Source organism: Sciurus vulgaris (assembly GCF_902686455.1).
Source record: "Sciurus vulgaris genome assembly, chromosome: 2".
Lineage (NCBI taxonomy): Eukaryota > Metazoa > Chordata > Mammalia > Rodentia > Sciuridae > Sciurus > Sciurus vulgaris.
Window position 1 is genome coordinate 178,705,223 of NC_136462.1, and position 17,048 is coordinate 178,722,270.

A 17,048-nucleotide genomic window follows, 5' to 3' on the forward strand; every position below is an offset into this window, starting at 1 on the left:
CCGAGTAGGTCCACACGCCAGAGGCACAGAGCTGGGCACTGGGGCAGGGTGACTGTCCCTGGACCTGCTGGATTCTGGGGAACTAGGAGTTGTAGCAGGCAGGTGGGCAGAGTCAGCCTTGCCCTTCAGCCCTGCCCGAGAGCCCCTCTCCTTCCAGGGCCCCCCTCTGGTCCTGTCCAAGTCAGGGGTGCTGGGCAAGGCCTGGGGGAAGGGCTGCTCCCCCAGGGCCCCAGGTGCCCCCTCCCTCTTCTCTTCCTGCTTATTCCAACAGCATTCTCCCCCAGTCAGGCCGTGGGAAGAATGCCGTGTCCTCTGAACGGGGGCCAAGAGTGACAGGTGGTGGCAGCCCGAGCTACATGGCCCCTGGTGTAAGAGATCCTCTTCTCCGTCCCCGCCTCCCCTGCCCGTGCCCCCGCCTCCGCCTCTGCCCAACGGGCCCAATCCCTTACAACCGCCCCAGAACTACTCCTGAGCAGCCGCTGCCAGACAGGCAGCCACCAGGTTGCCCTCTCTGCCCCAGGTACGTCCTTACCCTCAAGTCAGCTGGCCTTGGCCTCCTCTGGCCACAGCCAGACCACAGGAGGCATTCAATAGCCCAACATACCTCACTCTTCTATTTGCAGCTAGAAAGACTTGAGTTAGATAAGCAGAAGCACACGCCTCCCTACCTCATGGCGACAGAAAACGGAGCAGTGGAGCTGGGAATCCAGAGCCCAACAACAGGTGCCAAGCTGGGGCAGGAGATGGAGGGAGGAGCTTGGGAAGGGGTGTTTGAATCCAGGGCTGGGCAGGTTCCTCAGAGGGAGTTCTGTGCCTGAGGTGTCTTTGCATGGTGCTCGGGGGACTCAGACATCAGAATGATCTCTGGGTAGGGTTGGGCTGGGTCCAGAGTCTGCAGGAAGCCCTTCCTGAGAGACCAGGAGGTGTGAAGCCACCATGGATGGCTGTTGGGGACCCACCTCAACTTGCTAGGCAAGGAGCGGAGGGAGGGATAGCAAGGCCTACCCAAAGGGACAGAAGCCTCCCACAGAGGCCTCCAAGGTCCTGGCGCCCATTTTTGGGGCCCACCAGGTGGCCCCCAGGCTCAGTGGGGCACGCATCTGCAAGCTGCTTCCTGGGTGGAGACGGGGGCCCAGAGCTGGTCTCTGCCCAGCCTTGACTAGGGAGGGAGGGCAAGGAGGGCCCGTCCTGATGGTGTCTAACCTCCTTTGCAGATAAGGCACCTACAGGTGCTGCAGGTGAAGGACCTCCAGCTGCAGAGAAAGACCCTGGCCCCCCAGACCCAAAGAAAGATCCTGCTCCATCCACCCCGAAGGAAGATACCAAAGCTCCTGCCCCAGAGAAAGCGGGGGGTGTCCCTGCGCAACCCTCACCTAGCAGCCAGGGCCCCCAGGGAGAGGGTGATGGGGGCGGGGGGCCCGCGGAGGGCAGTGCTGGGCAGCCGGCAGCCCTGCCCCAGCAGACTGCGACAGCCGAGGCCGGTGTCAAGAAGCCCAGTGCTGAGCAGGGACCCTCAGGCAGCCAGGGCCCGGGAGAGCCCAAGACGGGCAAGAAGGCAGCGGAGGGCCAGGCCGCAGCCAGGAAGGGCTCCCCTGCCTTTCTGCACAGCCCCAGCTGTCCTGCAATCCTCCCCAGGTGAATCCCCCTGCGTGGGAGCAGGGAGGGGGCTGTGGCTCTTAACCCCGGGGTCACGCTCGGGTCCCTGGCTGGGCATGGATAGCATCATCTTCGGTGCTGGAGGGAGTTCTGATGTCTAGCTCCCTCTGTCCTGGGCACTGGCTTGAACATCTCGTTCCTGCACAAACCAGGCCTGGAATGCCAGATAGGAAATATCCCCCAAAGACCACCGAGGCTGAATGGTTCTTCCCTTTTCTAGGCGTCTGGGGTCCAGAGTCCCCCCTTATTCCATGGGCTAGGTCTAGCCAGGCAGGGCTGAGACCTCAGGGGAAAGGAGAGTTCTTAACATACTTTTATTGGTATACTATGAAAAGATGACTCGTGGATAGTAAATGCTAATACTTCAATAACCGTAATATAGCACAGGTCCCATGTTGTGCCACCTGAATGCAAATGAAGTCATTAATGTAGGTTGTCATCCACAATGATCACACCCTATCAATTTGATAAGCATGTAATAATGTCAATTTCATGGTCACAGTTTTTAAGAATCACGAGTGACTTAGCTGGGTGAGATGGCACACGTCTGTGATCCCAGCTACCTCAGGAGCTGGCAAGTTCAAGGCCAGCTTGGACAATTTGAGACCCCGTTTCAAAAGAAAAAAGAAAAGGGACCGAGGGTGTAGCTCAGTGGCAGAATGTTTGGCTAGCACCCGGAGACTCTGGGTTCCATCCCAGGACCACACACGCAGACACACAAAGCTACCTAACTCCTTGGCTGCAGCTACACGACACGGACAACCTTATTAATAGTTAATAATGACCTGTTAGTGTGTTGATAGTCGAGGTAATGACCGTTCCTTGATTTTTCACAAAGTGAATTTGGATGTGTTGGGGGCGGGCTGGGAGGGGCAGGGTCGAGCTAGCCCCGCACTGCAGGTAAAGTTCTGGAAGCACGAAGTCCTGCTGAGGTCGCAGGGCGGTGGCTGCGGCAAGCTTCAACTCTGTTCTCACTTTCTAGCTCCGAGAAGCTGCTGGTGGAGAAGCCCCCAAGTGAGGCGTTAGAGCTCATCTTTGAAGGGGTGCCGGTGACCCCGGGCCCCACAGACCCTGGGCCAGCCAAGGCAGAAGGAGGGAAGAACATCCTGGCAGGGAGCCAGAAGGAAGCAGGAGACAAAGCCCCCAGCCAGGCTGGCCCGGCTAAGGTGCAGGGGGACACCGCCAGGGGGATTGAGTTCCAGGCTGTTCCTGCAGAGAGAGTGGAGGTGGGGCAGGCCCTCTGTCTCACAGCCAGGGAAGAGGACTGCTTCCAGATTTTGGGTAGGCCAGGGGCCGGCGGACTGGGGTTGCCCTGGAGGTGGGGAGGGAGGGACCCATCAGTCCCAAGAGTTCCCCGTTCAGGGGGCTGAACTGCCCTGAGCCATGCCTCACCCAGGCCCACCAGCCTGAATGCCACCGAGCCTGGAGGGCGGGGGGAAGGAAGTATTTCCTCTTGATAGAAATGGAAGAGAGGAAATGAAGAGCCTAAAAGCATACAGTGAAGACAGCCTGGCTCCGGAGCCCAATTTAGATTTTATTCTACTTTAGCTAAAATGAAGTAGAAGAAAAACAAAAAAGGCAGGTCGTTAGAGCAAGACCTTGCTGTACAGTGGAATTGAGGGTCGAGGGTTCGTGAGCTGAGGAGCACCCGTGTCCCTGTGTGGGACCAGAGACCAAGGAAGTGGTGCATGAGAGGGGGCAGGTCTGTGGAGTGGCCTCCACAGGTGATTAGACAGGAAGCAGGGTGGTTTTCAGTGGGCAGCAGAGAGCCTCGAACATGAGTGAACTTGGGGAGCAGGTGAAGAGGGAAAGGGCCCGGACCGGGCGCTTCAGGGCTGGGGGTGGGTGAGATGGGGTCAGGAGAGCCCAGTGTCCGGACACCGCCTCCCCGCCCCGACCGAGGTGCCCTGGGAGACCCGCCAGCCTGCCTGGTGAGCGGCACCGTGCCACCCAGACTGGGTGGGAGGACTGGCGGCTGGGCGGCAGCCAGCGGCCCTGCCTCCTGCCCCCAGCGGCAGCCGAGACCTCCGCCCCGCCCCACCCCGCCCCGAGATCACATCCTCGGCGCGACGGGACCTGAACCACCTCCAAGGGCCGTCTGATTTATCACCAGCCGGCTTCCCTGCACTCCTGCTATTTATAAAGAGGTTTCCATTCCGGATGACTCAGCCGCTGGCCGGCAGGGCGCGCCGTTCCCCGTGCTGACGCTAGGTGGCGGCATCTCCCCACCCAACTGCTCGCCGCAGGCCGGGGCCGCGGGCGGCGAGATCCGCGGGCTGGTGGGCAGGTCCCACCACCAACCCCGTCTTTCAGACACACCAGCCCCACTCTCTGGGATTCCACCTCGCGGCTGCTGTATTGGTCGTTTTAATGGAAACAAAGATACTTCGGGAAGGAGTCCTCATGCCTTACAAAGGAGGAGGGTCCCAGAAGTCCAGTCAGCTCTCACGTGGCCCTGCTGGGGACACTGGAATCTTCTGATGAGGCAGAGGCCTTCGAAGACCGTCTTACGTGTCATGGAATTGGAAATTGGAAACTGGGTCCCTAGCCCCTCTCCTGGTGTCCCCAGTGATCATTTGGTGAATGTACTTTCCCTGGAGGAGACCCAGGCCAGGCAGGAGTGGGCAGCGGCCGAGTGAATCCTCAGCGACCCTGACACTGACCGCTCTGCTGTGCCTCCCCAGATGATTGCCCACCACCCCCGGCCCCCTTCCCACACCGTATTGTGGAGCTGAGGACCGGAAATGTCAACAGCGAATTCAGCTTGAACTCCAAGGAGGCGCTGGGAGGGTGAGAGCTGAGACCCCAAACTGGGACCCAGAGGTGGGGGTCACCCAGCCCTTGGCCCAGACACAGCTCACTAGGGCTCGGTTCACACGGACATGGTCACTTTTATGTGCCCACACAGTCACAGGCTGTCACGTGCTGACATGCATGTCACTGTCCCTTGCACGGACACACCATTGGTCATTCCGTATTCCCATACACAGGATGTTCCTGTCTGTTTCCAGGACCACAGTGACCCTTCAGGGCACTCCTGCTTGGTAACAAATCCTGGCTCTGTCTGGTACCCCTAAAGAGCCAGCTCCCTCCCCCTGGCCTGAAGGCACCTCCCTGGGCCCAGGGCTTGTCCACCCTAAGCCTGGAAGGGTGGCATCCCAGGGCCATCCCCCTCGGGAGCTGCCCTTCTTGAGCACGGCCTGATTCCAACAGCCTGCCATCAGCCGATGTCCTGGCAGACGGCCCCCAGCTTCAGGAGGGCGGCAGGGCTGGCTTGGGCCATTGCTCCTACCTCCCAAAGGAGGATCCAGAGTCGCCATGGGGTCTGGGGCCAAGACAGGAGCAGAGCACAGGCCCCTGCTGGTCCCCCACTCCCAGCTTCCTGTCTTTTCAGAGGCAAGTTTGGAGCAGTCTGTACCTGCACAGAGAAAGCCACAGGCCTCAAACTGGCGGCCAAAGTCATCAAGAAGCAGACACCCAAAGACAAGGTGGGGGGCAGGCAGGGGGAGGGGGTTGGGGGAGCTGGCTCTGTGGGGTGGGGGAGTTCTTGGAGTGGGCACCTCTCACCTCCCTCTGCCTGCACTGCTGGGCGGTGGCCTGGTGGGGAAACTCGTTGCACAGATGGACAGACAGCTCTGCTGGTGCCCCTACCCCAAAGCAGACTTTTCAGTTAGTGAACTTCTCTGGGGCTCCCTGCTTCCAGGCTTGGGCTGTTCATGCCTCCTGGGTTCAGTTCTACCATGCTGGTGAGTGTGGGCTCTGGGCCAGGCCCTGGGCTGGGATGAGAGCCCCAAAGTACATGGCTGTGGTCCCTGTCCCCAGGGAGCCGCTGCCCAGGTGGAAGGGCCCAGTGAGGAGCTTTATCTCTAGTCCCCAGCCTGGGCCCACCTGAGTAAAGTCCAGGAAGAGTAGCAGGGCACACGTGGTGAAGCAGGGGCTGGCGTGAGGAGCCGTCACACCACAGCTCGGGAGAGCCAGGGGCTATGGAGAGGGCTCAGGGAGGTCCCTGCCTCAGCTGGGGGCTCAGGGAAGCTTCCTGGACCGGCTTCTCCTGAGTGAAGGCTTTGCAGAATGAGATGTTCTGGAGGAAAGGGCGGGGAAGAGAGCTGCAGGCAGAAGGGATTGTGGGGTGTAGCTCAGTGGTAGAGAGCCTGTCTGATGTGTGCAAAGCCCTGGGTTCCATCCCCAGCACGGGGCGGGGAAGGGGACCATGAGAGGAAAGCAAGCCCAAGTACCAGAAATTGCGGGGGTGCTGAGAAGTGAGGTTGTGGGCGTTTGCAGCCGAGGCTGCTGTGGTGTGTGGTGCGTGCAAAGGCCCAGAGCCCAGCAAGAGCGCACAGCGCCGCTCTCCGGCGCAGCAGCCCTTCCTGGCTCTAAGCGCAGTGGGAAGAAGCACATTTTTGTGTGTGGCTGTGTCCTTGGTCTCTTCACTTGCTAGGGCCCATATCCCTGTTCCTGACTGCTGTTCCCAGGCCTCTGTCACAGGACCTGGCCCAGCACAGAGGCTCCCTGCCCGTGTGCAGGGTAAATTCCTTGGAGACCGCTAAGGACTGGTGGATTTCTGAACACTTTCTCTCTGCCGGTCACTGTGCCCCAGGCTGGGGGAGGTCCGTGCATCACTGCGGTTCCTGTCCTTGTGGGGCCGATGTTATAGCACAGGGACAAACGAAAGCCTGGTGTCAGGGACCGAGAAGTGCCAGGTGAGGATTGTGGTAGGCAGAGGGGAGCAGCTTCACGTGGTTAGTGTCAACTGGCCCTGGGGGGAGCAAGTGCGGCCATTTGTAGCCCCCCCCCCTTTTTTTTTAATGGTACCGGGGATTGAACCCAGGGGCACTCAACCTCTGAGCCACATCCCCAGCCCTTTTGTATATTTTATTTAGAGACAGGGTCTTGCTGATTGCTGAGGCTGGCCTTGAATTCATGATCCTCCTGCCTCAGCCTCTCGAGCCGCTGGGATTACAGGTGTGCGCCCCTGCACTCGGCTGATTTGTAGCATTTGACAATTCCTGGGGTTTGACTGTCCCACCCAGAGCTGATATTAACCTACCAATGTAGCAACAGGCTTGCAGACTTTCTGAAAGTGATAAATAATGGTGGCTTAGACCAAGAAGGTAGTGTGGGGCGGTGAGAAACGACTGGGTTCATCTTCTTGTTTGAAAATGGACTGTGCAGAAGGACTAGCCAGCGGGTCCCCTGTGGGACGTGAGGCAGTGAGGTAAAGGGGAGCCTGAGGTGGCGCCTAACTTTTTGCCTGCCCTTCTGCTTGTGGGTGGGCAAGTCAGGGCAGGTCAACTGTGGAGATGATGGATTTGAGGTACTTCTCAGTCATCCAAGGGAATGGCAGGTAGGCAGCTGATGTCTTGGAGTCGGAGCTGGAGGACTGTTCAGAGGCAGAGAGGGGTATGTGGGAACTGATCCCCTGGATGCAATGGACAGTTGTGACCTTGACGTGGACATCCAAGGAGAGTGCTCGGGAAGGGGAGGGGGGCAAGGAGACCAGCAGGGAGGAGGCGGGGTGGTCCAGGCAGGGACACCCAGGTCCAGCCACAGGGGAGGGCTGGGGGCTGGAGGCAGGGGCGTGACGTGCTCGGCTGGTCCCCAGGAAATGGTGATGCTGGAGATCGAGGTCATGAATCAGCTCAACCACCGCAATCTGATCCAGCTCTACGCAGCCATCGAGACCTCGCACGAGATCGTCCTGTTCATGGAGTAGTGAGTGCCAGCGCGGGCGGGCGCGGGCGGGCGCGGGCGGGCGCGGCGGCAGCCGGGTGAGCCTGTCCCGCGGTCTGTGTGCGCAGCATCGAGGGCGGCGAGCTCTTCGAGAGGATCGTGGATGAGGACTACCACCTGACGGAGGTGGACACCATGGTGTTCGTCAGGCAGATCTGTGACGGCATCCTCTTCATGCACAAGATGAGGGTCCTGCACCTGGACCTCAAGGTACCGGGCGGGGCTCTGGAAAGGGGCGGGCAGCGTCCCGCTAACCCACCCACGTCCCAGCCATCTTCCACCCCTCCATCCATCCTTCAGTAACGGATTCAAGGACTACTGAGTTCTTACTAAGGGCCAGGGCTGGGGGCATTCCGATTCCAGTTATCAAGGAGCTTCCGGTCTAGTACTAATTATTTGCTCCAGGATTTCTATTTTATTATTTTTATTTTTTAGTACTGGGGATTGAACCCAGGGGCATTTAACCACTGAGTCACATCTCCAGCCCTTTTTATATTTTATTTAGAGACAGGGTCTCACGGAATTGCTTAGGGCCTCACTAAATTGCTGAGGCTGGCTTTGAACTATCCATCCTCCTGCCTCAGCCTCCCAAGCTGCTGGGATTCCAGGTGTGCACCACCACGCCTGGCTGCTAAAGGATCTTCTACAAGCTTGGCGTCTCACACATCCAGGTGGCTCATATGAGTCACTGAAGCACCTGCCTCAGTGTTGGCCTGTGATAGGTACTATGAGCTCTTGTTCGTCTATTCAAAAGCAACAAATATGTGTCGAGGGCCTGCTAATGCCAGGCAGCATCCCAGTGGTGGAGAGCCAAGGCCGAACCAAATAAATGCCACCCCTGCCCTCTTGGAACTTCTCAATGAGCAAGCTGTCCGTGCAGCAATGTAGGAGCGGTGGGTGCCGCCATCAATGTTTAATGGAGACTATTTATATCCCTTTTTGACTTGGCTGTGCACCAGGCACCTAGGAGAGACCTGAGTTTCACGTAGCGCATCAGCAGCTGTCGGCTCTAGCGCTGCCTAGAGGTTAGTGACACCTGCCCAGGTGTGGAGTAGGGAGGGGCAGCACGAGGGCCAGCTACCCGCCGTCCTTACGGCAGGTGCCAACGTGTGCAGGAGTGGCGAGGCTAGCGGAGCAGATGAGATATTAATGCTGAACTGCGTAAGTGCCGCCGGCCGGGTGGATTTCCTTCATCGCTTGATAAACACGTGCCAAGCACCTGCTCTGGGAAGGGACCGTCCTATAGCATAAGACTACCCCAACACAGGGCTTCCTGTAGGGACCGAGAAGGACACCATACCTGCCCCCGGGAGCCTACAGATTAGTGGTGGAAACAGACATGCATAACGTTGCAACTAAACAAATAACTAGCATTATAAACCATTCAAAGTGTACAGAGGGTTGGGGGTGGAACTCAGGGGTGGAGCATGTGCCTGAAATGTGCGAGGTCCTGGGTTCCACCTCACCTCCAGCACTGCAAAAAAAAAAAAAAAAAAAAGAAAAAAAGAAAAAAAAAAAGAAAGAATACACTTAGAAATGGTTAATATGCCAGGTGAGGTGGTGCACGCCTCGGGAGGCTGAGGCAGGAGGATCGTAAGTTCAAAGCCAGCTTCAGCAAAAGCGAGGCTCTAAGCAACTCAGTGACACCCTGTCTCTCTAAATAAAATACGAAATAGGGCTGGGGTGGCTCAGTGGTCATGTGCTTCTGGGTTCAATTCCTGGAACTGAAAAAAAGGCAATGGTTAATATAGTGTATACATATATATATCCATAAAAATATTAAAGTGTTATGGAAAAGTGCACCAGAATTGTGAGGAGACCACGATGTACGATGTCTGCCTCTTGCCTGTGGAGGTGGAGCTCTGGAGGCTGCTCTGCCACCATCTGCTGAGCGGTCGTTTGACCCTTCCAACCGCCCCGTGGGCCAGTGCCCCATCGCCATCCTGCTGACCATGAGGGAGGAGGAGGGTAAGGAGACAGGCTCCAGGGGGCCAGGGCGGGTGTGGGGTGCTCAGGAGCCGTGGGAGAGGCTGGGGGGCTGGGCCAGGCTGGCTTGCTGATGGTTTGAGTGGGGACAGGGTTAGGAAAGACTCGAGGTGACCCCAGGTTCCTGGGGGCAGCTGATGCCTGCACAGGGACATTGGAGCCTGCCACTCCTTGCTGAAAGCCAGTTTCTTTGGGGAGTAGAGCAGGGTCCCCCATCCCTGTGCACCGCCCCAGGAGGAGGTGGCCCCGCAGTGTGGTTTTCCAGGATGACAAAAGATTTTCATCAGGAAAAGGTTTTGCCCAGCACCCCAGTCCCAAGGCTGTTCTCCGGGACTCTCCCCCGCAGGACCTGTTGGGTGTGGCCTGAGCACCTCCAGAAGGAGGTCTGGGCCTGTGGCTTTCCTCGAATGCTGGAATGCGCATAGCCGGGGGCCTTTCCGGTGGGACACCCACTGAACCCTGGAAGGCATGTGCGTCTGGCTGAGTGAATCCACAATTCTGCAGAGGCCTCAGGAAGCATTTGGTTAGAGACCTTGAATTAGGCGCCACAGAGACCAAGTGAGGAATCCTGCGCAGCAGGCGGGTTGGTGTCAAGACCCCAGGAAGCTCAAGGACTTCGGTCCTGTCTCCCTCTCCCGCATGAGGCCCGGGTGGCCCGGCCTCCGTCCTCAGGAGGGGCTGGATTTTGTGTCAGCTCTGCCACAAACCAGGGTGGACCTCTGTGTTTCCGCCTGGCAGCTCGGCTCAGGCCCGTGTCCTAGGAAGAGGAAACAGGCCCGAGGGGCTTCCTCCACTCGCTCACTGTGTGTGACAAGCAGGTCCTTCAGGGCCTTGTCTGAGCACCGACTGGGTGCTTTGGTTGGACACGGAGGGTGGGGACGGTCCCTGCCCTGGACCCAACCCGGAAGCCTTGCAGGCACCCCGCCCGCCCGTAGCCTGTGATGTGGGGCCATGGTGGTGGCAGCGCCGTCGGGAGGCCAGTGCTGCCGTCTGGCGACTCAGGGCTCAGATCTTGGTTCTGTCACTTACTTTCTGGGCAACCACGGCCCTTGTGTGTCTGAGCCTCAGTTCTCTCAGCCCTAAAGTGGGGGTGAACGGTAACTGTCTTGGGGTACCAGCTCTGGGAGCCCTGGGACTCCGATACTCCCCATCCTGGCCGTGGCCCTGCCCTGACCTCCCTCTCTCCTCTGAAGCCTTCAGTTTCCTCCTCCTCAGAATTGCTAGGACCTTGTTCCTTCGTGGCCGTGGAGGGAGGAGAGCCCCACCTGGACCCGCCAAGTGCCCTCCGGCTCTGAGGCCTCACATGGGTCCCTCTCGGGGTCTCAGCGTCCTTCACTGGGCGGGGGTGGGCAGGATGGAGGGTCTGTGATGGCCGCTCACACTGGCAACTCGGGCCTCTGCCTCAGGGAACCTGGGTCTTGGGTGGACTGGAGGGGGAGGGACAGAAAGCAGGGTCAGAGGCCAATCCAGGTCACCCGTCTCCTCAGCCAGAGAACATCCTGTGCGTGAACACCACCGGCCACCTGGTCAAGATCATCGACTTTGGCCTGGCACGGAGGTAGCCCCTGGGTGCGGGGGATGGCAGGGCCCGGGGAGGGGAAGGGGCGCCCGGGAGCAGGCCCGGGCTCTGAGTTCTTGGTCTCACTCCCAGGTACAACCCCAACGAGAAGCTGAAGGTGAATTTTGGGACCCCGGAGTTCCTGTCCCCTGAGGTGGTGAACTATGACCAAATCTCCGATAAGACAGACATGTGGAGTCTGGGGGTCATCACCTACATGCTGTGAGCCCGAGGGCGGGCGGCGGCTGTGGGGCTGGTTGGGGTACGTGGGTGGGCAGCAGAGGCCAAGGTGGGCCTTGGAGTCCTGGTGAGGTGGTCCCGCCCACCCCCATCCCTCAGGCAGGGGTTTGTTGGGGTCGGGAGTGCTAGGGAGAACCAGGAAAGGGCCTTTGTACCCACGTCATAGATGGGAAAGCCCGGGCCCCCAGAGGCCTAGCATCTCAGCCTAGGGTTCTGGAGGCAGGTTTCAGACGCCCCGGGCGGGGCAGAGGGGCAGTGGATATATTTTTTGTCCTCACCACGGGCCTTGCACTCGTCCTTCCTCATCTTCCCTGGGGAGCTGGGATGATTATGCCCATTTTTCAGATGAGAAGAGTGAGGCTCAGAGAGGGGAAGTGACTTGCCCAAAGTCACCCAGCCAGATTCAAACCCAGGTCTGTCCCACTCGGGAAGCTGGGGGTCTTTCCAGCACATGGTGTGCCTCCGAGGCTCTGCCCACCCGCTGCCTGCTCGGCAGGGCCGGCCTCACCTCCCGGTCCCCCGCCACCCCTGTCCTCCAGGCTGAGCGGCCTCTCCCCGTTCCTCGGAGACGATGACACAGAGACCCTAAATAATGTCCTGTCTGCCAACTGGTACTTTGATGAGGAGACTTTCGAGGCGGTATCGGACGAGGCCAAAGACTTCGTCTCCAATCTCATCGTCAAGGATCAGGGGTGAGTCGCCGGGCCGCGCCCGTGTGCGCCCGCTCGGGCTGGGAGGGCGGCACCGACGAGGCTGCTGGGGCTTGGCAGGCGCCCCCTCACCTTGCGGACGCCCCTCCCCACAGGGCCCGGATGAGCGCTGCCCAGTGCCTGGCCCACCCCTGGCTCAACAACCTGGCGGAGAAAGCCAAGCGCTGTAACCGCCGCCTCAAGTCCCAGATCTTGCTTAAGAAATACCTCATGAAGAGGCGCTGGAAGGTAGGAGGCCGGCGGAGGAGGGAGGCGGCGGGCAGGAGGGGTCCCCGGCCAGATCCCAGGCCCCTCCGGCCCTGCCTTGGCGGATTCTGTGGACCAGGCCTGGCCTGTCTGGAAAACAGGGCTGGCTGCTCTCTCTGTCTGTCCTGGGCTGGCTCCTGCCCCAGAGCGGAGCCTCCACCGCCCCTCCATCCCGGGGAGGGGCGCATCCGGGGCGGGCTCAGGAAGGTGCCTCTGACCCCAGCGCAGGCTTCTTCCTTCATCTTCCAAATATTTATCAAGCTGCAGCTACTTCTAGGCGTCGGGATGCAGCAGTGAATGGAAGAGATGGTCCCAGTCATTGTGGATTTATCTTGAGTGGGAAATAGAGAGTTGTTGGGATGGATTAAGGCTGGGCTCCAGGAAAAACTGAGGGCCATCAGCAGCGCCAGGAGGCAGGTTGCCCTGTTTTGTTTTGGTACTGGAAACTGAACCCAGGGGTACTTAACCACTGAGCCACATCCCCAGCCCTTTTTTATGCTTTATTTAGAGACAGGGTCTCACCAAGTTACTTAGGGCCTTGCTAAGTTACTGAGGCTGGCTTTGAACTTGTGATCTTCCTGCCTCAGGAGCCCCTGGGATTACAGTTGTGCGCCACCGCACCCGGCAAGAGGTTGCACTTTTAAATAAGGAGTCAGGGAGGGCTCACTGAGAAGGAGCATGTGAAGAGAGACCTCTAGAGGTGTGGGATGAGCCGTGCCAGTGCTGGGAGGGAACAGCCAGGGCAAAGGCCCTGTGGCAGAGCCAGCTGGTGACTTCAAGGAACAGGTAGGAGGCCAGGATGCCTGAAAGTAGTGAGTGAGAGGGTAGGAACAAGGTCAGAGAGAAACAAGGGAACAGGAGATAGAGGGACTTGTCGGCCGCCACAGGGAGTTTTTTACTTAGAGTCGCTGGAGTGGTCTCAGTTCTGGCCTGGCTGACTTAATCTGGTGTATGAATGGAGAAAGAAATCCTGGGCGATGCAGTGTCCTGTGGTTGGTTTGGGCAGTCCCCACGGAGCCTCTGGCCCTCCTGGAATGAAGGGGAACTTGAAAGGATGCTCGGTGTCCTCACAGGGTCTCCCTGCCCCCTCTCTCTCCTCCCCTAGAAAAACTTCATTGCTGTCAGCGCCGCCAACCGCTTCAAGAAGATCAGCAGCTCGGGGGCACTGATGGCTCTGGGGGTCTGAGCCCCGGGAGCAGCGGAGGCCTGGACGCAGCCGCAGAGTGGCCAGGGCTGAGGCCACACAGCCCAGAAGGCCAGAGAAGGCAGGCTAGACCCTTGGGGCAGGCTGGCCAGGACGAGGCTGCACCAGGCTGGGAGGCACGGGGCTCCCCACGCCCCCACGCAGTGACGCTCCCCGACCTGAGCCGCCTGGGAGTGTGGCCCGGATCCTTCCTGCTAACGCCTCCCCAGATAGGCTCTGGCCCATCGCCATACCCCAGACCCACCAAGAGCCCCTGAAGCCGCTCCTCGTTCCCTCCCTAGCTCCCTTCTTTGAACTGCTGCCCTGGAGGCCCCTGTGCTGCCCCACCTGGGGCATCTCCGGCCTGGGCTTGCTCCTAGCTGGGGTGGGATGGCTGGGGCTCCGGCTGCTGTGGACAAGGCTCCTGGAGGGGGCGGGAAGGCAGCCTCGGGTTCCTCAGGCCCAGCTGCTGGGAGACAGCAGGCTTTGTGAGAGAGGACCTCCATGCCCGCTCCGCCCACACCCAGCAGATAAGGCCCGCACCATCTGGCCCCCCAGCCCCCACCCACCTTCTTTGTGACCACCAACACACAGGAACTGTGCGAGAGGGGGACGCCCTGCCCAGGCCTGGGGGGGCGGGGAGAGGCCTGGGGACACAGAGACCACCCCCAAGCTTGCCTGAGGGCCAAACCTGCCCCGCTCGGCCCCTCTGGGCCAGCCCAGGGGCACCACGGCCTCAGCAGGTCCAGGAGGAGTGCGAAGGCCCCAACCTGCTCTCAGCTTGTGCCTTGTAAATAAATGTACAGGTCGGATGTGGCCTCCTTCCCTCTGCGCGGTGCCTGCGAGTGCTCTCCAACGTCCGCCTGTCCACGCAAAGAGCGCTGGTCGTCCCCGGGCTCAGAAACCAGACCGCCCTGTGCGCTATGGGGCAAGAGGTGTTCCTGCTTTGTGCCCAGGTTTCCCCACCTGTGGTGGGGAGGACCCAGCAGAGAGAGGTCACACCATCGACTGGCTGGTGACGCTTGCCAGACTTGGGTTAAGTGCTTGCGTATTTCTTTACTCCTCAGAGTGAGATTATAAAGTAGATCTTATTTCTGTTTCACAAAGGGAAACTGAGGCAGAGACGCTGAGGCAGGGGTAGGATCTACCACAGAGTGGATGGTGGGTGCATCCGTCAGGTGGGGGTAAAGCACTGGGGGCTTGGCATAGGGAGGGCTTCTTCTTCTTCTTCTTCTTTTTTTGGTACTGGGGATTGAACTCAGGGGTGCTTAACCCTGAGCCACATTCCCAACCCTTTTTTATATTTTATTAGGGCCTCACTAAGTTGCTGAGACTAGATCCTCCTGCGTCAGCCTCCAGAGCTGCTGGGATGACTAGCGTGCACAGGTGTTCTTATCTTTGCTTGTCAGATGAGGAGACAGGTTCACAGGGGAAGGAGCATGAAGGCCAGTCGGGGCCTGGGGTTTGGAGTGGACGCTTCTGTCTCCCAGAGCTCCATCAAGACTCTGCCCATGAGCTCACCTTGCTTCTTACAGGAACAAGGCGTCAGCAGGAAGGAGGGTCTCCAGGGGTTGGCCAGCAGGCATGGTGGGCCCGTGGTCCTGCAAGATGAGGGTTTCCAGGGGACCCAGGGAGAGTACTGGACTCTGTTTCTCCCCACTGGCCACGCCAGCCGTGCAGGGCAGGGGGCTCCATCCACCAGAGTGAGCAGCTGGAGGGCGGGAGAACCTACCTGAACCTGGTAGGACAGTCTTTCCAGCTGAGTCAGAGGGGGGCGGCCTGCTAGGGTTCCGAGGTTCCCCCAGGGGCTCAGAGACGGTTAACACACAGTGAGCACCTGTTCCTACTGCCTCTGCCACCCCAGGAGCAGCGGTGGTCTGCTCGCTCCCAGAGGGGGACTCGGAGCCTCAGGGAGGTTCTGCCTCTGGCCCAGGGTCACACGCTGGTCAGTGGAGAAGCCAGGATTCGTACCCCGACTGAGGTTGACCCTGCTCTTTACGGCTGCTCTGCCTGCCTCCTGAGAAACCGTGGACTTGACCCTGGACGAGACCACAGCGGTTGGTTTCGTCCCTCTCCAAACATTGGCCTGGAGGGTGAAGCCAGGGTCCTCACCCCCAACCCTGCCCTGCTCCAGCAGGTGGGTGCAGAGTCCTGCTGCGGCAGGTGACCCTGGGTGGGTCTGGGGACTTTGGGACCTAAGCCTGACTCATGCATTGGGAACTTGGGGCTCTGCGGGGGAGGTGTGCTTGTGGGCAGGGCCCCCGGGCTGTGGATCCTGTCCGTCCGCCTGCCACCTGCCAGCTGGGCCAGGCCTGTGGTTTCCTCTGAGTGGTTCTTTCGGCCTCCCTGGCCCCCACCCAGGCTGAGCCTGGGCCACACAGCACGATGATGAGGGATGAGTCACATCGTGGGGGGAGGGGAGGAAGCCATGTCCAGCCAGAGCAGAAATTCAAGGCTGGGATCCAGCTGGGGAGACCAAGGCCAAAGGGGGGGAGGTCCTCATCAACCACTTGACACCAGAACTAGAACCCAGGCCTCCAGACTCCCCGCACAGACCTCGGTTTCTTCCTTTGCAATGTAATGATGGCGACCTCAGCTCTGTTCTCTCTGCTACCCCGAAGGCTATTAGGACAGTAGAGGGATGGACTGGGGTGGGCATTTGACATATTTCACAGGTAAGGAAACAGGTTTCAGAGAGGGAGAGTGACCTTCCCAAGGCCACACAGCAAATTAACAAGTACTGAGCAAGACACCAACAGGACCATGGCACAGGGCTGGTGGCTTCCCCAGCTTGGTCTCCCAGCAATACATCTTAGAAAGCTCTTTTGGATTATTCGAAGGGCTCCTTTGGGCCTCCCCTGCTCCCTGGAGGCAGAGAATATGGGTGGGAAAAGAGGATTTTGGAGAGGTTTTTATTCTCTCTGGGGCTTGCTCTCACACTCAGGTGTGAGCTGGGGCCGCCTCTTGGGAGGCCTGGGCCTCAACCCCTCTACTCTCAATGAGCTCCCTTCCCTGGTGGCCATGGGAAAGGAGGTTTTTCGCTCTGATAACTGCCCTCGAGGAGGGAGGAGGTCTCTGGCTGGTTTGAGCCAAGCAGGAACCAGGCCTGAGCAAGAGTCGGGGCCAAGGCTCTGTCCCTTGCTGTTCTCAGGGTGCCAGGCTATGAATGGCCCTCTTTGCAGGATTTGCTCGGCCCCCATGCCAGCTCCTGGTCTCCCCCTGCGGTGTCCACCCCTGAGCCCCTGCAAGGTGGCCTGTGCTACTTCTGCTTCCCCAGCACAGGGTCCCCACCCCCGCCTCATGGGCTAAGAAGGGTTAACACCCTCAGTGGGACTGCCCTTCCCAGTTGGTCCCAGCCCAGAAAGCTTTCCTCCAAGACCATTTCCTGCCTCTGGGCCTTGGCCAGGCCCACAGTGACCACCCCCATGGGTCTGGAAGCCACTGAGGCCACATCTGGTTTGGATTACACCCGGACTGGTGACGTTGCCTTTTCCTGTCTGGGTCTAGTGGCCTTGAATTCCACCAGCCACCTTGGACCCAACCAGGCATTGGTGGGAAAAGAGTCAGCCAGTGCCGGGGCTGCCCTGGGGGTGTGGAGCAGCGGGGGCTGTCCTGAAGGACATGCCCACCTGACCCAAGCTCCTACCTGGGCAGCTGTCTCCGCACCTGTTCTTCCTCCTCTCCTCCTTTCCATCCTCTGATGGGTAGTATTTATTGAGCACCAGGCACTGTAGGGCTT

General features: G+C 59.5%; 1 protein-coding gene across 1 annotated transcript; it reads left to right on the plus strand.

Moving 5' to 3' along the window:
- The first annotated feature begins 376 nt into the window (after nt 1-376).
- MYLK2 (myosin light chain kinase 2) lies at nt 377-14,138 on the plus strand. The gene is made up of 13 exons (XM_079126710.1): nt 377-520; nt 624-723; nt 1,215-1,635; nt 2,639-2,937; nt 4,341-4,446; nt 5,051-5,144; nt 7,259-7,368; nt 7,455-7,596; nt 10,860-10,930; nt 11,024-11,152; nt 11,710-11,862; nt 11,976-12,108; nt 13,232-14,138. The coding sequence occupies exons 2-13, from the start codon at nt 672-674 to the stop codon at nt 13,310-13,312; spliced, it is 1,791 nt and encodes a 596-aa protein (XP_078982836.1). The 5' UTR covers nt 377-520; nt 624-671; the 3' UTR covers nt 13,313-14,138.
- The last annotated feature ends 2,910 nt before the right edge of the window (nt 14,139-17,048 follow it).